The sequence below is a fragment of the Mytilus galloprovincialis genome, chromosome 9 (assembly GCF_965363235.1).
Source record: "Mytilus galloprovincialis chromosome 9, xbMytGall1.hap1.1, whole genome shotgun sequence".
Lineage (NCBI taxonomy): Eukaryota > Metazoa > Mollusca > Bivalvia > Mytilida > Mytilidae > Mytilus > Mytilus galloprovincialis.
The window spans coordinates 90,949,078-90,973,703 of NC_134846.1; the positions used below are offsets into that span (position 1 = coordinate 90,949,078).

A 24,626-nucleotide genomic window follows, 5' to 3' on the forward strand; every position below is an offset into this window, starting at 1 on the left:
GGAGTCATGAAGGCTTTATTTTCTCTTATAAAAAAAGAACTCATAAATAAAGCCACAGTAGTATACCGGTGTTCAAAAGTCATATATCGATCGAGAGAAAATAAATCCAGGTTACCAACTAAAACTGAGGGAAAAACATAAACTATAACAAAGGAACAACAGTATCTTTGGAACGCAACAAAACAGACACCAACATACATAGACAAATATACAACATATTGCAACTAGAAATGGCTCACAAATCAATAGATAGAGGGTTGCGGCTCACAAGGAGGCTATTAGACCAAAAGTTCCAAATGGTGAAGTTCAAATCATTTCTTCGTAAATTTTACGCACGCCATCACGAGTTGGTTGGCCGTTATTGAATAACCGTTTCACACCTAATATCGGATATGTTCCTTAGGTCGTAATTGGTATTTCCTTCCCTTTTCCCGAATGTGACCTACCGAATTAGACTATTCATCGTTTTTTTTAATAAATGAGCAAAACGACGGGTGAAACATGTAGATCAGGATCTGCTTACCCTTCCGGAGCACCTGAGATCACCCCCAGTTTTAGGTGTGGTTCGTGTTGCTTAGTGTTTAGTTTTCTATGTTGTGTGTTGTTGTTCTATTATCTATATGTGTGTCTTTTTCTTTTTTAGCCATTTCGTTTCAAGTTTATTTTCGATCTATGAGTTGGAGTTTGACTGCCCCTCAGGTATCTTTCGCCTCTTTTTTACTGACGTTCAAACCTCTTGGTTAGGATTAGGGAGAGAAAAGTTAAAAAAAAAACAAAACCAAAAAGCAATAATACTGAGGAAACTGAATAAAATCCAAAGAGAGCGAGACCTTGTGTCCCAACAGGATACCCGTCTTCTGATATACATGCACCACCCACCATGTGAAATCATACTCAATTACAAATGTTACAATCGGGAATAGGAAAATAACAGTAGTGTAACATCAAAGATCAACAATAGTCTGATTTAATTATTTAGAGTTATTTATAGCTACTCATCAAGCCTACACATACTGCAAATCACATAACCAAACATTCCAGACTATTTCCAACTTATTCAAAATATCGTATTATTCAATGACTTAAAGTTGAAACTATATTTGAAGAAGAAGAGACAATCCCGCCATATTTTCCCGACTTATAGAACACCTGTGGTTACACCCATATTTGCAAGGTTTTCGACGTAGCTTTAGCTTTAGTTTTGTATATTGATTCTTTAGTTTCAAATATCTGCCCTTTTGAGTAAGTAATTGTCTTATTACCATGGTGCTATGGTATTTTATTTTGTACTCTTGTATTTTTTGTTTGTTGCTTATCTGCTTTGTCTAAGCACAAAACCACGTGCATTCTGGCTTTGTATTGCAGTCACCAAAATCTTATTTATCAATTTATCAATTTATCAATTACAAACTAAGATTCGTCTTTGATTTATTCATTTATAGTATTTAGTATATACAATGTAGCGTCATATTCACGATATGTATCTTCCTCGTATTATTGACATCACGTCTACAATAAAGAAAAAAGTCAAATATAATTACTATTACAGCTATATATATTTGTATAACACTTAATGGTTTATAGTTATGTTCAATATAGTAATGTTCAAATTATAAAAGATACTATGCTTAAAAGATGTTTGAAAATATTTAAATGAAGAGAAAGAGTGATTAAAGTTTGAATAACACATTGTCAAATAAAGGCAACAGTAGTATACAGGTGTTCAAAAGTCTTAAATCGATTGAGAAAAAACAAATCTGGGTTTAATAATATCACAAAACACTACGTGACAGAAAAACAGTACAAACATTAATAACAGAGAAACGCACACACAAATTCCATAATAGTCGACACAACATGCAAACCGCGAATCAACAACGATATTCCATTAACAATACACACCACAGGATACCAAAAACAGTGACGTGTTCTATATTGAAATAGTTCCCAAAAAAGTGGTTTGGATAAACATGTAAAATACTTTATAAAACGAGTTACAAAAAGGCTTTTAATAACGCTATAGCAACCTATATTGGTGGACTTTTGATGTTTCACTGCTGTAAAACTTAAGATATACAGCTAATTACCTGATGATATTAACCAACAACTACAGGTAGTGCAGTCGGTACAAAATCAAGTCCAGGTTTACCACTGAAAACATCCTTCATTGTTTTCATCAAAGGGTTTTTGCCTTGGCCACAAACGCCGTGGAAATCATCTAAATCCAATACCCACATCATACCTCCTCCTAAACCATTATCCATAATGTATTTTGTCTGTTAGGGAAAAAAAACATTATAAAGTTTAAATTTTAAGTTCTTCTTGTTAAACGACTATACTGGATAAAGTCTTCTAGAATATAACTGTCAGAATTTGATTACAGTTATTGGATTTTTAGTTTCTGTTCTAAGTAAAACAGTCTTAATTTGTTGAATTTATTAAGTCGTCTTTACACTAAATCCATTGAACGTTGAATGTGCACTGATTGATTTCCTCGTCTTAGTTTAAATAAAATGGAAATGGGGAATGTGTCAAAGAGACACCAACCCGACAAAAGAATAAAAAAAACATGATTACATAATTACTTTATGCGTTGGTTTTTGCTTTGAACTCAATTTAAGTAACTGAGATAACACAGCGTATGTGCTAAGTGTATTTCGTATTTAAATCAATATTTTTTCCAGATTAAGGAAGGTTTTGGTGCCTGTTTTTCACTACATTCAGCCTGCTACTGTAATTCAGTAGTTGTCGTTTGTTGGTGTATATTATATTTGTTTTTAGCTGATTGTTTTATCAGATCGTTAGCTTTCCTTTTTGAATTGCAATACATTTTGGGACTTTTATAACTGGCTGTGCTATGCGGTTTCAGGTTTATTCATAGTTGAAGGTCGTACGATGACCTATATTTTCTAATTTCTACGTCATTTGGTATCTGTTGGAGATTTATCTCATTGGCAAACATACAAATGTTTGTACATATATATAAAACATATTCAACTGTCTAATTGATTGTATAAAGTGCTTCTGCCAGAAACTTTCCCATTCTGAGACCTGTTCTTAATACTGTTCATATGAAAGTCACTGACAGATGTGAATGATGACTATGACCAAGTTTGGTTCAAATTTTCCAAATATCGTTTTATCGTTAATGTAAAGGGAGTGTTCAAAAATGTATTTCAAACCTTCTGAGCCTTATTATCTTATATCAATTGCAATATTTAATAGAAAGTTAAGTAGTTATAATATTTATAATTATTGTTGGTATATAAAAGTTATCTTTAATGGCAATACTTTTCGGAGTTTCGAATGAGATCCACTGGTTATCATGATAGGCGTAGGGTACTTTCTGTTCATCTAGCCAAATCTCTGTCCAATTCTGATACATAATGTCATAGCAGATCTAGTTGTCAAAGAATGATAATAAATAATTATTGATTGCATTTGAATATTGATTAGATTGAAAAAAATATCTGAAGTCATAATAAAATATCCACAAAATACTTTATCACCATAAGGCATTGATCCTTTATGTTGTAAGTAATACATTAAGAACCAATCGCACATTAGACCATACAAACCATTTCTCCCTACTGTAAAGATACACCAAAGATACATAAGCAAAACCAAGTTAACCGTGACACAGCAGGCATATAGATATAAGGATTAGCGTGAGCATTTCATAACATTGACATCAACGGAAATGTGGAAAAAAAATGTTAGAATTCATATGTAAATAAACTCACCATAGAAACCAGGATTGAAATTTGCATTTGCGCCAGACTCGCATTTAAAAAAAGTAAGAAAAAAACAACAAACAAAGTACGAAGTTTAAGAGCATTTCGGACAAAAAATTCCTAAACTTTTTGCAAAATACATTTAAGGTTATATATCACTTAGGTTAAAACGCCTTAGTATTTCATAAATGTCAAGTGTTATTTACTGTTAATTTAGAATTATAACCATATCGAGGATAAGTCATGTCAACACAGAAGTGCTGACTATTGGGCTGGTGATAAACCACCATAAATTAAGAATGAATTTACATGTAACCCGAGATAAAATACATGACAATGACAATGACAAAAAAAAAAATCTTTTATCTCTTTATCTTATCAAACTTACCTCATAGTATGACAAGAACCCCTTTTCTCTAGTGGTTGAACCCGCAGTACCCTGGCCGGAACTAGGCGCACCCAATCCTGTCTCAGATGTATTATTCAATATGAAAGACCTTCCATATGATGCCATACCCATTACAAGTTTCTCTTTTGGAGTGCCGCCATCCAACCACATTTTAACAGCAAAATCCTTAAAACAAACAGTGTGATCATTAATACGTTGTAAAATCAGGTATAGCGTTTTAAATAAATGGAGCCATGAAAACACTGCAAACAATAGTAAAGCACATGCCGTATAGCAAGTAATATACGGATTCGACATGACAAAATAACAATTAAAATGAGAAAACCAAAAATCTGATTTATGAATAAACAATACAATATGATATAACAGACAGCAAACCATGTCTTCCACTTCAGGCTTCTGGTTTGAGAGAAGCAAACAAACAATTGGCAGTTAATAAATGTATCATTCTTTTTAGACTAAATATCAAATAGTATATGAGAAAAGAATGAACTTGAGCTTTCTAAACTGGATTGCAATATAATTCGTAACGTTGAACTGCTGATAATAATATTAATGTAAGGGCCAAAAAGCCAATATTCAATTATTTAACTATAGTGTTAAACGGACAACTTTTAATAATACGTTTAATCAAAGGTCCAAGAAGTAAACTTGCGTCGTATATGCATTTTCGACCTCTATAGACAGCATTATCATATAAATTCGAATATAAAATCCGCTTTGTGATCCGGTTTACCAATAAACATGACATAACTATTATCATGGTTGAGAGTCAGAGTTGTATTTCTTTAACTTCTAAAACAACATTGATTAATTAGGTAAAAACTGTTTTGTACATGTTTGTATCAAATCAGGAGTATAAATAAAGGCAACAGTAGTATACCGCTGTTCAAAAATCACAAATCGATTGAGAGGAAACAAATCCGGGTTACAAACTTAAACCGAGTGAAACATATCAACTATAAGAGGGAAAACACACTCAAGTGCAACAGGAATTAGGAGTATGACAGTTGTTTTCCATTCGTTTGATGTGTATGAGCTTTTGATTTTGCCATTTGATAAGGAATTTTCGGTTTTGAATTTTTGTTTCAGTTCATTATTTTACTTTGTACTATTTATTATTACTTTGTGTACTATTTATTATTACTCTGTCCTATTTATTATTACTTTGTATTCTTTATTATTACTTTGTACTATTCATTATTGCTTACCACATTATTAGCCTCGTATGGAGTTAGTGATTTATAAAGTGGAGTATTACATTGTGTACCATTATAAAAATCACTATTCATATCAAACGCCATTAGATTTATAAAGTCCAAATTTCTGAAGAAGAAAAGAAAAGGATAAAGCAATTAGTATGTATGAAATTTAATTTTCTTTAGGAGATACACATTTGTGATCTGTATGTTGAAATAGATAACAATAAAATCCAATATGACCCAAAAGAAATGTCTTATATAATTTGCAAACTTTGAAATTCTGTTAATTTATATTACATCTTCGAAGAAAACGTTCTGAGTAAGACTAACTCGTGTGTTACCCATTACAAGATATTTTGAAAATAAAATATGTGTAAACTAAAACCGTCTTCAATTGATAAATATAACCATTGCTTCAGGCTTATCCATAAAATATAGTTCAGTGTACGAATATGTTCTATCCATAATATACAATAGATAATATTGTCTTAAAATTGAAATACTAATTTATGAAGTGAAATTTTATTTCTTAATTGAACAGAAAATTACATGAATCTTCAACATAAATAATTAAAAACAAATTAGAACTTTACTCTGCTATTTTCCTGATTTCGTACGCACTCTCTATTTCCGGTTTACTGGCTGCCACAACTGCTGTCAACAACAGACGATAACTACCATTTCTTAAATCTTCATTGTCATATTTTGTTCTTAATGTCTGTCAAAAAATATTTTCTTTCATAAATGGAGATTGGTATAAGATAAAGCTTCTCACATTTACTTATTTGAAAGTCTGCTATCAATTTATTTTGAAACACAGAAATATGTTTAGTAGAATTAAGACTAAAATAATTAATCCTTTATTTCATTCTTCAAATTGAATTTTATACTTTTAAATATTGTACAGAAGATGCATTTTCTTTGTGCTTTATTTATAATTTGTACCTTAACTAGGGAAGTAAATCTCTCTTTGTCCTCAGGAGGGCTTCATCTGTTGGCAGGATATTCCCAATCTAAGTCAAGACCATCAAAACCGTTCTGTCTAAGGAATTTGATTGAATTTGTAGCAAATGCATCCATGTTTGATTGGTTAGCCACGATTCTTGTAAATGGTTTAGTACCATGATTCCACCCTCCAACAGCTAACAGCAGTTTTAAGTCAGGATTTTTACTTCTTACATCATGCATCATATTAAACTGACCTTGTCCTGAAATGGATATACAAATAAAATTGAGATGGAAATGGGGTATGTGTCAAAGAGGCAACAACCCGACCATAGAGCAGACAACAGCCGAAGGTCACCAATGGATCTTCAATGCAGCGTGAAACTCCCGCACCCAGAGGCGTCCTTCAGCTGGCCCCTAAATATATACAAGTTCAGTGATAATGGACGTCATACTAAACTCCGAATGTATGAATGTTAACCGTTTTCAACTGAATTTGTGTTCTAAAAGTTTTAAAACAAACTTAAACAAATAAATAAGGAAATGTTAATTGCTTGATTGACTTTGAGATAAACACTAGTTTCAACAAACGTGTTCTTTTAAAATAGAAAAAAAAACAACAACATTTAATTCTTTAAAAAGAATTAATGGACAAACAAAGCGTTTTACCGATCAAAACATTTCTATGTAATTTATATATAAATATATAATCAGTTAAATATGTTATATAAAAAAAGATGGATTTATTAAAAAAAAAAATCCAAACTGACTTCCGATATATAATCTTGTACATGTAAGTATGGATCATCATCAATAGCCAGTTAATGGGATACAAACACAAATACAAAGAACAAATATTTGTAACAATATACTTATCTCATTAAATAATGAAACTACCCAAATGCACGAATGGATTGTACCCTATGCAATTTTGAACCTACCCTATACGCCATTGAATTTACCATGTGCACCATTGAACCTATCCTATGCGCCATTGAACCTACCCTGTGCACCATTGAACCTACCCTGTGCACCATTGAACCTACCCTATGCACCATTGAACCTACCCTATGCACCATTGAACCTACCCTATGCACCATTGAACCTACCCTATACGCCATTGAATTTACAATGTGCACCATTGAACCTATCCTATGCGCCATTGAACCTACCCTATGCACCATTGAACCTACCCTGTGCACCATTGAACCTACCCTATGCACCATTGAACCTACCCTATGCACCATTGAACCTATCCTATGCACCATTGAACCTACCCTATACGCCATTGAATTTACAATGTGCACCATTGAACCTATCCTATGCGCCATTGAACCTACCCTGTGCACCATTGAACCTACCCTGTGCACCATTGAACCTACCCTATGCACCATTGAACCTACCCTATGCACCATTGAACCTACCCTATGCACCATTGAACCTACCCTATGCACCATTGAACCGACCCTATGCACCATTGAACCTATCCTATGCACCATTGAACCTACCCTGTGCACCATTGAACCTACCCTGTGCACCATTGAACCTATCCTATGCACCATTGAACCTACCCTGTGCACCATTGAACCTATCCTATGCACCATTGAACCTACCCAATGCATTATTGAACCTATCCTATGCACTATTGAACCTACCCTATATACATATGGACTTACCCTATATATATATAGACTTACCCTATGACTATATAAACTTACCCCACACACTTATATCATTCCATTCATAAGGTTTGATGTAATTTGATTCCAACTTGGCAAATGCATACATCACGTGCGTGCATAGAAACGGATCTACATTATTGGCCTTGTACTTTCCGATTCCACTACGATACTGTGCCCAGTTTGTAAAGTAACAAACCCTTTTATAACTTGCAGCGCCTGAAAAAGTATGTATGTGTTTAAGTACAGCAATTTGTAGAGAAAATCTATAAAATATAAATAACAAAAACACATGTTCATATAAGGATATCTAGCCATTAGATTTTTATCAGAAAGCTATAACTCTACATTCTGAGAAAAATGTTAATTTATGAACATTTGAAAGAGAAGTTAAATGACAAAAAAACGAACTCCGAGAAAAATTAAAAAGTCCCTTTATTATCAAATGACAATATTAAAAGCTCAAACAAATCAATCGGGTGGAAAACAACATTCATACTCCTGACTTTGAAGGTGCATTTCGTAATGTAGAACATGGTGAATTAAACCTGGTTTTGTAGATTGTTCGATTTCTAACTTGCAATTCAGTCGCATAAAATCTCATTAGATTGGTAACATTGTATGAACAAAACAAACAGACATACCGTTTGAATGGTTTTACACTAGTATTTTGGGGCCCTTTATAGCTTGTTGTTCGGTGTGAGCCAAGGCTCCGTGTTGAAGGTCGTACATTGACCTATAATGTGTACTTTTTTTGAATTGTTATTTGGATGGAGAGTTGTCTCATTGGCACTCACACCACATCTTCCTATATCTATATAATATGTAAAATTGTCAAAATTAGCTTACGGAAGTCAACATCATTTTATAATCTTAGTCACTATAAAAAACAAACAATTACGAAAAATGTTCTGTTGTTGGAACAGCTCAGCAAACTTTTACTCTCCATTTTGTTTTCTTTAAATGCAAAGCTGCTATTTATGATGTTGCTATAGGATTTAGCAAATTTTTGTTAATTGTTTCATTGCTTTTCGACTGAGTATTTAGTTTGTATTTCAATATGTAGTGATACGTGCGTCCCTGATGAGTATTGTGTAAACGGAACGCCGAGTCTGAGGTACCTGATTATAACAAATGTATATCTTTTCATTACTTTTAGTAACCAATGGATAGAGTTCATTGCTGATGAGCGTTCCGACTAAGCGCACCGCCGACTTTGATTTCAAAATAAGTGGAATTTTTAACTTGTTCTATTAAAGTCATATGAAATAAGTGACCGGTGAAAGAAAACTAATCCACCCAATGCATACATATATCATAAACTTCTTCTGTGTACGATTTTATCTTTTTTTTTCGCATAAATTTCGTATAATCGTAAAAGAAATATTTCAATTGGTAAGTGTTGTTGAGAAAATATGGCAAGTTATTAATGGTCGTGTTTTGAAGCAGAGGTTAAACGATTGTAAACAATTAACAAACGGAAGCAGGGATATTCATGTATGCACGTGTATAGCAGGTACAATAAGATATAGTTTATCTTGACAGAGCGATGTTTACGTTTGGTTTTCCATTCGCACTTGCGTATTGCGATCACCGGATTTTTCGAGAAAGGTCAACCTGAGTACGGAAAACACGAAGGCGAATTGATTCCTTGAAGCAAGCAATTAAAAAAGAATACACTGCTTCTAAATTTTCACAACTTATAAATGTTGTCCAGAAAAAAAGTATATGTACATAAGTTCTATAATAAAAACTAGCAATTTAGTTATAAAAACATATGCATAATGTTTAATTAATTTGATGTTTCATATGAATTTAAATGTATTCTTCTCAATGTTATCGCTTCGGGCTGTTTTACTCGTGTAAGTACTATTTTTGTAGTAAGTAAAAATCTCATCAACGGTTCTTATCCTTTAATTTCAATGAATACACCAGACACGAACTCCTGAATGTCAAACAAAAAACAAGGTACACACATTTACAGAATATTTGTCCCTTACTCAAGGCCTGCAGGATTTTATCCCAGGAATAGATTACCTTAGCCGTATTTGTAACAACTTTTTGGAATGCTCTTTAACTTTGTACTTGTTTAACTTTATAACTATTTTGATCTGAGCGTCACTGATAAATCTTATCTAGACGAAGCGCGCGTCTGGTGTATTAAATTATAATCCTGGTACCTTTGATAACTATTTACACCACTGTGTTGATGCCATTGATGGTGAAGGTTTCGTCCCCGAGGGTATCACCAGTCCAGTAGTCAGTGATACGGTACTTTTTGTCCGCAATTCGCTTTTTGTCCGCTTTTGCTTTTTGTCCGATAATTTTGCTTTTTGTCCGACACTTTTGCTTTTTGTCCGTTGCTTTTTGTCCGTTTTGCTTTTTGTCCGTTGCTTTTTGTCCGTTTTGCTTTTTGTCCGATTATTTTGCTTTTTGTCCGACACTTTTGCTTTTTGTCCGTTGCTTTTTGTCCGTTTTGCTTTTTGTCCGATTATTTTGCTTTTTGTCCGACACTTATGCTTTTTTGGCCAGTGAATCTAATGGCGAATGATCACTATGTCTAATGGCGAATGGTCACTATGTCCAATGGCAAATGGCCCGTGAATCTGATGGCAAATGGTTACCATGTCTAATGGCGAATTGCCAGTGAATCTTATGGCAAAATGTCACTATGTCTAATGGCAATTGGTCACCAAGTCTTGTGGCAAATGGTCAGTGGACCTAATGGCAAATGGTCAGTGGATCTAATGGAGAATGGTCACTATGTCTAATGGCAAATGGTCACTATGTCCAATGGCAAATGGCCCGTGAATCAGATGGTAAATGGTCACCATGTCTAATGGCGAATTGCCAGTGAACTAATGGCAAATGGTCACTATGTCTAATGGCAAATGGCCAGTGAATCTAATTACAAATGGTCACTCGTGCATTAACTTTTTTTTTGTCACACAAAACTGTTTTTAAAAAGAATTCTACATCTGAACTAGTAGAATTCGCTTAATTGTGATTTGACGAAAGGTTTATTTTTTGTATTCAAAGTATGGTGGGCAAGGAATTTATTTATTAGCTTAAAAAAAATTAATCCGTGCTATACATTAACTTGTAATTTTGATCAAGTAGGCCATAGATCTCTAGCTTACGTTTTCACCTAGTGCAGATAAAAGTATTGCCGCAGAATATTTTTAATTAACTGTAACGGTTGGGTTGGGTGGGGTATCCGACCTCAACTTTAGACCTACTTTAGAAAAAAAAAACACTAAGCATAACAACACCCTGTATTTTTTCTACTGTAGTCCTCAGCTACCTACCTTCCCTTTGCACCTAGTGCGGACAAATTTTATTACATTTTCGGTAAGGGTGGGGCTGGGTGTCCGACCCCAACTTTGGACCTATATTAAAAAAAAAAAGCTGAACAGCAACCTTGATTTTTTTCTCCAGTAGACATCAGCTATCCAACCCCCCTTTACACATTGTGTGGACAAAAGTATTGCCGTAGAAATTTGTTTATTAACTTTTCTGTAATGATGGGGTAGGGTGGGTAGCTGAGGTCAACTTGAAAAAAAAAATACAGGGACTCCAATGTGGTTTTATGCAGAACAACTACCGGAAATCTATGGTAGTTTGCAAAATAATAGTCGTTTTTATAATGTGATATGTAATATGTTGTCAAATAATGAAAGCTCGCATCTTAATTAATATACATAGAAATAAAGAGAAACCGTATGATAACCAATAAAATCTCCCAGAGACAAACTAACGTTCATGAAGGCAACTAGTATGATGGTCTGGATTCGGGGTTCTTAATTTCTGTATTCTTTGATATTTTAGGCCATATTTCTCTATTCTTTATACTTTTTTATCCTCTTCTCGTTATATTTTATAACACCAATATTCTCGCTATTCTATTTATTTCTTGGTCCATTATTTATATTTTTGTCCACTATTCCCAATTCCATAATCCCCCATGAACGCCCTAGCTCTAGTTAAAGTCACAATATAGCCTTCACAAATAAGCAAAACTTATACCGAATAGGCTCCGAATGACAAAATAATTGAATGCTTATCCCAGTTTGAATTGTGAAATTGCGGAAATTTGTTTTTTTATCTATTGATCAAGCAAAATTGTTCGTAAAATACTGGCAGATGCATAGGCGGATCCAGGGAGGGGGGTCTGCGGGCCCCCTTTTCGTGGGAAAAAATTGGTTGATTATATAGGGAATCATTAAAGCATGACTGGAGTGCCCCCCCTTTTAGGTCAGTCAGCGGCCCCCCCTTAGAAAAAGTTCTGGATCCGCCACTGAGATGGACCTTGGTCGTCAATTCTAATAATCTTAGATCAACCTTTCTAAACTTAAAAGTAAAGTTCACGCACCCTTATTGTTCAGATTGTTAAAGATTTTTGCATTCGTCGACATTTTCTTCGATTAAAGTAGTATTGATCTGACAACCGCTGTGCATGTATACTTTAACGACCGGGCTAGTTTTTTTGTCAGTGTTAATGTGATGTTGTCATCAATCTATCTATTTGTACCATCTTTATATAATATTATATTGTACAATTTAAATTTGTGATAAGTTTAATATTTAAATATAATAATGTATTCTTTATCAAAGATATAAACAAGGTAATTTGAAAGTCTTTGATTACTTTATCACCGTAGTTCAATTCAGAAGTCATGCGGAATATTTTGTCTACATTATGTTGAAAGAACACCGTGGTGTTAACATTGGCAATATATTTACTACCAATGACTGTGAAACAACAAAGGAAAACATTTTTTAATTTAAACCGAGATATAATTAAAATTAAAAACAAAACTCTTCTTTAGAAAAATCAAAAACAAAAAACGGAAACACTTTTGATTTTCATTTTGGTTTTCGAGAAATGAAAAACGAAAAATGAAAATACTGCCGTTTTTTTGTTTTTTTGTTTTTGATATTTCAAAATGAAAAACGAATGGACACAAATATACACGGACCGTCCTAGGGGTAATATCAATCTTAAGCCTGAGGAGCGTTTCTTACAAATAATTACCAAAACAAAACGTTTTCGGAGTCGTAGACTTCATTCCTTAGACTTTTAATTGCTCGATCGTATTTGATTATCGTACAATAAAACGATGATTTTCTTTGACATTTTACACATTAATGAAACATGAAACCTAGCATAATTTATCTTGAAAATATTCAATCTATAGGTTTTTTTTCCATTTATTAAAGAATCAGGATATATTGGTTGTTATCAGGATGACAGCACTAGAATATTACATAACGAGGTACTGAAAGACAAAGGTATGACAGTTCAAAAATGCAAACAGTTTTGTGGTAAAAAAAGGATTCAAGTTTGCAGGTGTTGAGGTAAGTCATTGATAGGTAAGGAGTTTGTGTTCATGAATTTATAAAAAAAGTTTGATTATAGTAGTTTTTGAAATGTGCTTCACATCACTCTTCACCGAAACATTTATTTTAGTCAACCCTAGTTTTTAATAAATATATTACATTTTTCAAAACTTGTGTCCCAGGGGTAATATCAATCTTAAGCCTGAGGGGCGGTTCTTACAAATAATTACCAAAACAAAACGTTTTCGGAGTCGTAGATTTTATTCCTTAGACTTTTAATTGCTCGATCGTATTTGAACCATAAGAAGGACATATGACATATATACTTTATTACTCTGAGATAGGCAAATACCTTGCATTACCTTGTATTTGATTATATTATGTTAATACAAAGGTGATACTTATAATAAAAAGAATAATAATTTTATAGTATGGATACGAATGCTTTTGTGGAAATGATTTACGAAAAGACAGAAAAAGAAAAGAAAGTGATTGTAAAACGCCATGCTCAGGCAATAAATGTCAGACATGTGGTGGTCCATGGAGGATCTCTATTTATACAGGTAAGAGGTTGTTTGTATATATTTCCCCTTCCTCTACACCGATCACTATATAATGAGACGGTGATCTTTATTTAATTGGCACGTTGAGATACACGAATGAGATATTCCTTGTTCATTTTATTTCTAATTTGATTCAAGGAAAATGAACTAAAATTTATCTGTAACACTTCTTTTTTCAATCATTGTATATAGCTGAGTTCCACATAAAGAGAAATTGGCATCATTGGAGTTCTTAATCTTCTCAACATTTGGGTTTGGTAGTATATAAAAAGATGCCTTAGGGTTGGACTAGTAAGAATTTTAATCACAGATTTTTTCTCAAATAACTGTTATTTGTTTTGACTCTGAGCTAAAAAGAGATTTTATTTGATGCAGCCTATCACTGATGAGTCTTTTGTAGACGAAACGCGCGTCTGGCGTTAATTTAAATTTCAATCCTGGTTTCTATGATGAGTTTATTATCAACATAGTTTACGTTCGTACGTTTTGTCAGATCAATATAGAAATTTTTTCCAAATAGCATTAAAATATATGCATCCCATAATATAATAATACTTGCATATATATTGCGTCTGTTAAGCAGAATATCGAGGTGACGGAGTAAAATCTTGTAAAAAAGACAAACTTTAGTATTTTTATATTGTACACAAAGCAAAATACAACTTATAATTAAATCAAGATTTAATTTAGTGTAAAGACGTCATAAAAAGTCTGCAAAAAAGATGACCTTGTGCAATGCCAAACTATAAGTATCCTCGTCATTGTGAGCGAAACAATAGTTCTAATAATCCATGTTTTATTTATCTTGTTATTATTCAAACCATTACGATATAAAGTTGACTTTTGATACAGGGAAACAAACTTTTTACTACATGTTTGTTGGTTAAAACCTTAGTTACATATCAGAATGTATAAAATAAATTAAAATGAAGTGTATTTATTTTTTCTATACAAAGCACCAGAGGATGTTGATGGCGAGTATGTTCTCTAAATTAAATGCAAATAAAAACAGACAATACCATGGCCAAAAATTACAAGAAATATAACCTATAATTCAAGAATTGTTCATTTTGCAAAGATGACATCGTGAAATTCGAAAATAACCAAGCTCTTGCCAAGGAGAATGACTAAAATATTACTCCATCGTGACCTTTGGTACTCAGCATTGACCCAATGAACATCCAATTTAAATGTCACAATATCAAATCAAATTTTTTTTTGAGGTAGCACTTTATCATATAACCTCCCGTGTAGTTGGATATGAAAATATCTCTTCATCCGTAAAATTAATAACAGGCCAAAAAACCATCAAAACAATGTAGTTAATTTAATATCACGTACTTTTCATTATAGAGGCCAAATGTGTTATTTTAATTACAATTAACCAAATGCAAGGACATTTTGCATATCTTTGTTCATTTTTTATATGCAAGATGTCTGTATATATAAAAAAATAAGAAGAAGTGGTATGATTGCCAATGAGACAACTCTCCAAAAGAGACCATAATGCGCAAAAATTGACGACTATAGTTCACCGTACGGCCTTCAACAAATTAGTAAAACCAATACCGCATAGTCAGCGATACAAAAAGAAAAAAAAAACATAGAACAGGGTGACGGAGTTAGATCTTGTAAAAAAGGCAAACGTATGTTTATTTTTTTTGGTAGTTTTAAATGCCAACGTAGAAAAATACCTGCAACAAGATTAATATATAACCAATCAAAAACTTTTATTCAATAAATTTCTACTATAGAAATGCCCCAAAACGCCGATAAACCTTATATGTATCATATAAGCAAGGAATCGAATCGAACACTAAACTATCAAACAAGCTAATAGATCAGCATAAATATCCAAATAAAAGATGCGGTATATATAAACGAGACAAATATCCGCAATAGACCAATTGGGGTAGATGTAAGCAGCTATATGTTCTCGTTCGACCTTGCAAAAACAATGTGTAAAACCCATACCATAAAGTAAGCTATAAAAAGCTTCGAAATTATAAAATATGCTGCTGTCCAAGAGATAATGTCTTATAAATATTTGAAGAACATCATTTAGTAAATTTTTTAATATTTTTTGATTTTCAAACTCAAGGACCCCAAAACTGGCATTATAATACTTCTGCTTTGAAATTTCATCTGTTACGCGGACGATCAAGAAAACTTGTGTAACGTTGATCAACAATTATCGTACAATAAAACGATGATTTTCTTAAACAATCTTTGACATTTTACACATTAATGAAACTTGAAACCTAGCATAATTTATCTTGAAAATATTCAATCTATAGGTTTTTTTTCCATTTATTAAAGAATCAAGATATATTGGTTGTTATCAGGATGACAGCACTAGAATATTACATAACGAGGTACTGAAAGACAAAGGTATGACAGTTCAAAACTGCAAACAGTTTTGTGGTAAAAAAGGATTCAAGTTTGCAGGTGTTGAGGTAAGTCATTGATAGGTAAGGAGTTTGTGTTCATGAATTTATAAAATAAGGTTGATTATAGTAGTTTTTGAAATGTGCTTCACATCACTCTTCACCGAAACATTTATTTTAGTCAACCCTAGTTTTTAATAAATATGGTACATTTTTCAAAACTTGTGTCCCAGGGGTAATATCAATCTTAAGCCTGAGGGGCGGTTCTTACAAATAATTACCAAAACAAAACGTTTTCGGAGTCGTAGATTTTATTCCTTAGACTTTTAATTGCTAGATCGTATTTGAATCATAAGAAGGACATATGACATATATACTTTATTACTCTGAGATAGGCAAATACCTTGCATTACTTTGTATTTGATTAGATTATGTTAATAAAAAGGTGATACTTATAATGAAAAGAATAATAATTTTATAGTATGGATACGAATGCTTTTGTGGAAATGATTTACGAAAAGACAGAAAAAGAAAAGAAAGTGATTGTAAAACGCCATGCTCAGGCAATAAACGTCAGACATGTGGTGGTCCATTGAGGATCTCTATTTATACAGGTAAGAGGTTGTTTGTATATTTTTCCACTTCCTCTACACCGATTACTATATAATGAGATGGTGATCTTTATTTTATTGGCACGTTGAGATACACGAATGAGATATTCCTTGTTCATTTTATTTCTAATTTGATTCAAGGAAAATGAACTAAAATTTATCTGTAACACTTCTTTTTTCAATCATTGTATATAGCTGAGTTCCACATAAAGAGAAATTAGCATCATTGGAGTTCTTAATCTTCTCAACATTTGGGTTTGGTAGTATATAAAAAGATGCCTTAGGGTTGGACTAGTAAGAATTTTAATCACAGATTTTTTCTCAAATAACTGTTATTTGTTTTGACTCTGAGCTAAAAAGAGATTTTATTTGATGCAGCCTATCTTTGATGAGTCTTTTGTAGACGAAACGCGCGTCTGGCGTAAATATCAAATTTCAATCCTGGTTTCTATGATGAGTTTATTATCAACATAGTTTACGTTCGCACGTTTTGTCAGATCAATATATACATTTATTTCAAATTGCATTAAAATGTATGCATCCCATAATATAATAATACCTGTATATATATTGCGTCTGTTTAGCAGAATATCGAAGTGACGGAGTAAAATCTTGTAAAAAAGACAAACGTTAGAATTTTGTATTGTACACAAAGCAAAATATAATTTATAATTAAATCATATTTCCAAGATTTAATTTAGTGTAAAGACGTCATAAAAAGTCTGCAAAAAAGATGACCTTGTGCAATGCCAAAGTATAAGTATCCTCCTCATTGTGAGATTAACAATATTTCTAATAACCCATGTTTTATTTATCTTGTTATTATTCAAACCATTACGATATAAAATTGACTTTTGATACAGGGAAACAAACTTTTTACTACATGTTTGTTGGTTAAAACATTAGTTACATAAATATCAGAATGTATAAAATAAATTAAAATAAAGTGTATTTATTTTTTCTATACAAAGCACCAGAGGAAGTTGATGGTGAGTATGTTCTCTAAATTAAGTGCAAATAAAAACAGACAATACCATGGCCAAAAATTACAAGAATCATAACCTATAATTCAAGAATTGTCCATTTTGCCAAGATGACATCGTGAAATTCGAAAATAACCAAACCCTTGCCAAGGAGAATGAATAAAATATTACTCAATCGTGACCTTTGGTAGTCAGCATTGATTGACCCAATGAACATCCAATTTAAATGTACCAATATCAAATCAAATTATTTTTGAGGTAGCACTTTATCATATAACCTCCCGTGTAGTTGGATATGAAAATATCTCTTCATCCGTAAAATTAATAACAGGCCAAAAAACCATCAAAACAATGTAGTTAATTTAATATCACGTACTTTTCATTATAGAGGCCAAATGTGTTATTTTAATTACAATTAACCAAATGCAAGGACATTTTGCATATCTTTGTTCATTTTTTATATGCAAGATGTCTGTATATATAAAAAAATAAGAAGAAGTGGTATGATTGCCAATGAGACAACTCTCCAAAAGAGACCATAATGCGCAAAAATTGACGACTATAGTTCACCGTACGGCCTTCAACAATTAGTAAAACCAATACCGCATAGTCAGCGATACAAAAAGAAAAAAAAACATAGAACAGGGTGACGGAGTTAGATCTTGTAAAAAAGGCAAACGTATGTTTATTTTTTTTGTAGTTTTAAATGCCAACGTAGAAAGATACCTGCAACAAGACCAATATATAACCAATCAAAATCTTTATATTTTTTTCTTTTAACTTTTATTCAATAAATTTCTACTATAGAAATGCTCCAAAACGCCGATAAACCTTATATGTATCATATAAGCAAGGAATCGAATCGAACACTAAACTATCAAACAAGCTAATAGATCAGCATAAATATCCAAATAAAAGATGCGGTATATATAAACAAGACAAATATCCGCAATAGACCAATTGGGGTAGATGTAAGCAGCTATATGTTCTCGTTCGACCTTGCAAAAACAATGTGTAAAACCCATACCATAAAGTAAGCTATAAAAGGCTTCGAAATTAATAAAATATGCTGCTGTCCAAGAGATAATGTCTTATAAATATTTGAAGAACATCATTTAGTAAATTTTTTAATATTTTTTGATTTTCAAATTCAAGGGCCCCAAAACTGGCATTATAATACCTTCTGCTTTGAAATTTCATCTGTTACGCGGACGATCAAGACAGCTTGTGTAACGTTGATCAACGATTATCGTACAATAAAACAATGATTTTCTTAAACAATCTTTGACATTTTACACATTAATCAAACATGAAACCTAGCATAATTTATCTTGAAAATATTCTATCTATAGGTTTTTTTCCATTTATTAAAGAATCAGGATATATTGGTTGTTATCAGGATGACAGCACTAGAATATTACATAACGAGGTACTGAAAGACAAAGGTATGACAGTTCAAAACTGCAAACAGTTTTGTGTTAAAAAAGGATTCAAGTTTGCAGGTGTTGAGGTAAGTCATTGATAGGTAAGGAGTTTGTGTTCATGAATTTATAAAATAAGGTTGATTATAGTAGTTTTTGAAATGTGCTTCACATCACTCTTCACCGAAACATTTATTTTAGTCAACCCTATTTTTTAATAAATATGGTACATTTTTCAAAACTTGTGTCCCAGGGGTAATATAAATCTTAAGCCTGAGGGGCGGTTCTTACAAATAATTACCAAAACAAAACGTTTTCGGAGTCGTAGATTTTATTCCTTAGACTTTTAATTGCTCGGTCGTATTTGAACCATAAGAAGGACATATGACATATATACTTTATTACTCTGAGATAGGCAAATACCTTGCATTACTTTGTATTAGATTAGATTATGTTGGTGATACTTATAATAAAAATAATAATAATTTTATAGTATGGATACGAATGCTTTTGTGGAAATGATTTACGAAAAGACAGAAAAAGAAAAGAAAGTGATTGTAAAACGCCATGCTCAGGCAAAAAACGTCAGACATGTGGTGGTCCATGGAGGATCTCTATTTATACAGGTAAGAGGTTGTTTGTATATTTTTCCACTTCCTCTACACCGATAACTATATAATGAGATGGTGATCTTTATTTTATTGGCACGTTGAGATACACGAATGAGATATTCCTTGTTCATTTTATTTCTAATTTGATTCAAGGAAAATGAACTAAAATTTATCTGTAACACTTCTTTTTTCAATCATTGTATATAGCTGAGTTCCACATAAAGAGAAAATAACATCATTGATGTTCTTAATCTTCACAACATTTGGGTTTGGTAGTATATAAAGAGATGCCTTAGGGTTGGACTAGTAAGAATTTTAATCAAAGATTTTTTTCTTAAATAACTATTATTTGTTTTGGCTATGAGCTAAATAGAGATTTTGTTTGAAGCAGCCTATAACTGATAAGTCTTTTGTAGACGAAACGCGCGTCTGGCGTAAATATCAAATTTCAATCCTGGTTTCTATGATGAGTTTATTATCAACATAGTTTACGTTCGCACGTTTTGTCAGATCAATATAGACATTTATTTCAAATTGCATTAAAATGTACGCATCCCATAATATAATAATACCTGTATATATATTGCGTCTGTTTAGCAGAATATCGAGGTGACGGAGTAAAATCTTGTAAAAAAGACAAACGTTAGAATTTTGTAGTGTACACAAAGCAAAATATAACTTATAATTAAATCATATTTCCAAGATTTAATTTAGTGTAAAGACGTCATAAAAAGTCTGCAAAAAAGATGACCTTGTGCAATGCCAAAGTATAAGTATCCTCCTCATTGTGAGATTAACAATATTTCTTATAATCCATGTTTTATTTATCTTGTTATTATTCAAACCATTACGATATAAAATTGACTTTTGATATAGGGAAATAAACTTTTTAGTACATGTTTGTTGGTTAAAACCTTAGTTACATATCAGAATGTATAAAATAAATTAAAATAAAGTGTATTTATTTTTTCTATACAAAGCACCAGAGGATGTTGATGGTGAGTATGTTTTCTAAATTAAATGCTCGAGGTTACTTATTAAAAATATTTATAGCTTAAACATATTTATTAATAGTGGATTGGGAAACAAGTTTTGCAACTTATTTTAATCCTTTTCCACTTTGTGGGTGTGAGTGTTGCCTTGTAGCGGCATTAACCTGCAGGTAGTGTCCGTTGCTACATTGTAGGAAGTTAATATACACAGACAGAACAAACACGGTTCAATTTTATACTCCATAGTTATCTTAAGAGTCAATTTCTTTCACATCGCTGCATAATGTCATTTGTGGATTAAATGAGGAAAAACAAACAGAACTGTCTTTCACGATTTAGAGGGTAATTTGTATTGATATCGGTCATTATGGAATCTATTAATGATGCACTTACTTTAGATAATGGATGTTGTTACAACACTCGACTAACATTGTTTATATGCCCCCGCCATCGGCATAAAGTGTTAACTTTGACCGACCTTCTTAATTTCCGTTCGTCCGTTTGTACCATTTCCGTTTGTTTGAAGCTTGAACGAGGACATTCGTGTCCTCAGAAACATTCTTCTTTTTTTTATTATTATTTTGGACTGTGCGACGAAATTGTATGTTTTTTTATTTAATGCCATGAATGGTTCAATACTGGATGGGAGTTAAATTCGTGTTGCCTAGCTTAAAGATTTATTTTTAGCTTTTTTATTGAATTTTGTCATCCTATTTTGTATGTTTATATTTCTGAAATGTCGAAAGAAAATGCAAACGCCAAATACGTATAGATACAAACGACTCTCAGATTATGGCATCACTGTAGATAATCCTGAAAGTATCAATTTCAAAGTAATGGCTAGTAATGATGCCCATATCGCTTTGATATCTACCAATAATGTGAAGAAGCCTTTGTATGAGTTAGTATCAGGTGATTGAGGTAACTTAAAGTCAATAATCCGTGACAAGAGGCCAGGCCGAAGCTTGGCGAAACATTAAAGAAAAATGCATCGTCATAATAAATCACAAGTATTTAAGGTTATTTAAGGAATGACTGTATATTTTTTCTGTTAATGAAGAAATAATATTAAAAATTTGGTGCACACCGAATAACGCGCGTAGCGGGTTATTTAACAGTGTGCACCACATTTTTTATGTTAGTTGGAATAGACAGAAAAAAATATTACAGTCATTTCTTGTAATTTAATTCTAAATTCCATTTTAAACCGTAGAAAACCATGAAAAAACGTTGATGACGTCACGGTCACATGACTAAATTATGTCTATGGGCTCATATAACAAAATAACGTCAGCCAATCAGAAGACGCGTTACATCCAAAACTAAATTATAAAGGAATAAAGGAAAAATCCGAGTAGAGGACGGATCCGAGTAGAGGACGAATCCGAGTAGAGGACGAATCCGAGTAGAGGACGGACGCAGAAAGAAAATTATGCAATGATGTGATACTTCAAATCCATTAAAAATCAAAGACATCGGAATATCAACTGGCTTTGGATCAACTGAAAAATTGTAATTTCCGTGTTAAGGTATCTGCTTTCTGTTTTATATTTGTCAAAATATAAATTCTCTTAAGTAAATGCGATTACGTTTGTTTCAGGTTAGTTCGTTGATAACAAATCTCCTTCAAACCCAATTTGACACTTTCAGGAGGGTCCGGATTGGGTTAACAGAGTAGAATAATGGGGATAGAGAATAACGGGTAAAATGTGCGGATAAATGGCAAAATAAATAAAGAACACAGACAAATAGGGCAAAAAAATAAAGAATAGAAAATAAATGTGTGCTAAAATATAAAGAATAGGGAATAATGGGCAGAAAATTAAAAAAACAATACAGTAAAATGACCTAAAGAATTAAAGAAAACTGAAATGACGGACCCCAATTGAAACCCTCATTTAGTTGTTACGATATACAGGAGCTTGATTTTCCTATTTCGCTTTCCTCGATAAAGGTTTGATGTGTATCAGGCGCGGTATTTATTTTCTGTGTAGAGGTTTGAAGACTGGAATGTCTTTTGTATTGAAGGGGAGCATGCTGTTTTCTTTTTTTCTTCGACTAGTGCGATTTGGATGTCTCATATGCCTCTTTTTTCTACTGACGTAAATAACATGTATATCTTAATAATTGATTGGTTGTAAAATTAAGGACGAATTGTTTTAAGGATATGTGGTTTCGCTGTAAAACATCTCTGCGTCCTTTTTTAATACATTGAACTATGCAAATTTCTTTTTCCTTCCACATTATTATTTCTTTATGGCGTCTATTATAAATAATGAAAAAAAACTATTTTTACTCCCTACTATATTTATTAGTAGTAAGTTGTGCATGACATCGCTTAATAAAACTCTTGACCCTATTTATTTATTTACATTTCTTGATGATATAGCCTCCAATATTATCAAAGCCATAAGCTTGAGACTACACAGAGTCAGGGATAATTTTTAACATATATTAAATCTAGACCATCCCATTAGTTGAAATGACGTAGAGGATAAGAACTAGAAGTCACCGTGCGATCTTCATTAATAACCAAAACCTTTACCATATACTAGTAGTTAGCTATTCAAGCAAGTTCGGTGTCTCTATTCTTCATCTGTAAGTGGTGTTTCAATTTAATTTCTAAATGCTAATAACAATATCTCGCTATGATGGTTTGTTTGTCTATACAGGCACACCAAGTGATTGCAAGGGAAAATGTCACATACATGGTACATGCGAAAGAGGAAGATGTAGATGTAAAAGAGGATACACAGGAGATGGAATCAACGTTTGTTCCAGTAAGTACCGTTTACCAAAATGAAAAAGGCATCATGCTATGTATATTTCAGCTAGAGATATTGTGAATTTGAAAAATAAAGACTTGTCCACATCTGAGGATGAATTTCATTAAATTGGACCAAAGAGGATACTGTGGTGTATTTAATGCAGCATCTTTCAATTTGTATTTGACTTAGATCAAAGGTTGCAAGATTTAAAAAAAAAATATCTGATCTGGTTTGATGGCTAATACATTTTGAAAAGACAGTTGAGTTTCAACACACCTTCGGGTTATGGTTCTATTCTTCGCATTGATTACATAATGTGACTGTAATAACATTGCTCTTACTGTTTTTTTTTTGTGTATTCAAAAGTTAATACATTAACCCATTGTTGTTACTTTTGTCACTTCCTCAGAAGTGTTTTTGTCATTAGAGTTACCACACATGGTTGGAAAACATCTAAGCGTTTACACCATCGTTTAAACTTGACACATCGCCAGTCTATCACCTGAGGTTTGGATTTTATTTGTTTTGTGTCGTTATTCATGGCAACAATGGTCAGCTTATTTCCAAGTGTCATTCCATTTAGTTCTATATCGAACAAAAAGTTTTAGTGTTCGTTTTGTACTAGATACCTTATAATTATTGGTTAAGAACAGATCATTTGACGACTTTGAAAATTAAGCATGATGCATTGCTGAGAATGAGAAAGAAAGATAATTGTCTTGATTTTGGTGCACGATTTTATATCTTTATCACAGTTATAATTGAGGAAAGTTAAATGAGATGGCAATACAAACCATAGTTATATACGTTCATAGTTATATTATATTATTTATGGATAAAAAAAATTATTAGAGAATTTGCATACACATGTAGCAAAGGTTACAAAATCTCGTTTAAGTTTAGTTTAGTTATTAAGAGCATTTCTCTGTAATCACCAAAATATTTCGGCACGGACTAAAATATATTTGATTTAAACTTTAT

At 32.4% G+C, this 24,626-nt stretch overlaps 3 protein-coding genes across 5 annotated transcripts in view; 1 reads left to right on the forward strand and 2 right to left on the reverse strand.

The window, feature by feature from the left end:
* The window catches only part of LOC143046340 (leucine-rich repeat serine/threonine-protein kinase 1-like), a 139,479-nt gene that overhangs the window by 66,767 nt on the left and 48,086 nt on the right, over positions 1 to 24,626 (reverse strand). The window lies entirely within an intron of this gene.
* The window catches only part of LOC143046344 (acidic mammalian chitinase-like), a 95,404-nt gene continuing 72,189 nt past the window's right edge, over positions 1,412 to 24,626 (reverse strand). For 2 of the 3 annotated variants that reach the window (XM_076219470.1, XM_076219469.1), the window contains exons 6-10: positions 5,355 to 5,469; positions 4,123 to 4,308; positions 3,278 to 3,400; positions 2,088 to 2,276; positions 1,412 to 1,509 (exon numbers count right to left, since the gene is read on the reverse strand). In XM_076219470.1, the coding sequence (XP_076075585.1) occupies positions 2,097 to 2,276; positions 3,278 to 3,400; positions 4,123 to 4,308; positions 5,355 to 5,469 (604 nt within the window). In that variant the 3' untranslated portion in view covers positions 1,412 to 1,509; positions 2,088 to 2,096. The remainder of the gene's footprint in view (positions 1,510 to 2,087; positions 2,277 to 3,277; positions 3,401 to 4,122; positions 4,309 to 5,354; positions 5,470 to 24,626) is intronic. The other variant, XM_076219471.1, reaches the window with a different exon arrangement.
* LOC143046449 (uncharacterized) lies at positions 13,122 to 20,900 on the forward strand. Its single transcript, XM_076219611.1, has 6 exons — positions 13,122 to 13,327; positions 13,740 to 13,872; positions 14,829 to 14,846; positions 19,227 to 19,363; positions 19,768 to 19,900; positions 20,866 to 20,900. Exons 4-6 carry the CDS (start codon positions 19,301 to 19,303, stop codon positions 20,898 to 20,900), a joined length of 231 nt encoding a protein of 76 aa, XP_076075726.1. The 5' UTR covers positions 13,122 to 13,327; positions 13,740 to 13,872; positions 14,829 to 14,846; positions 19,227 to 19,300.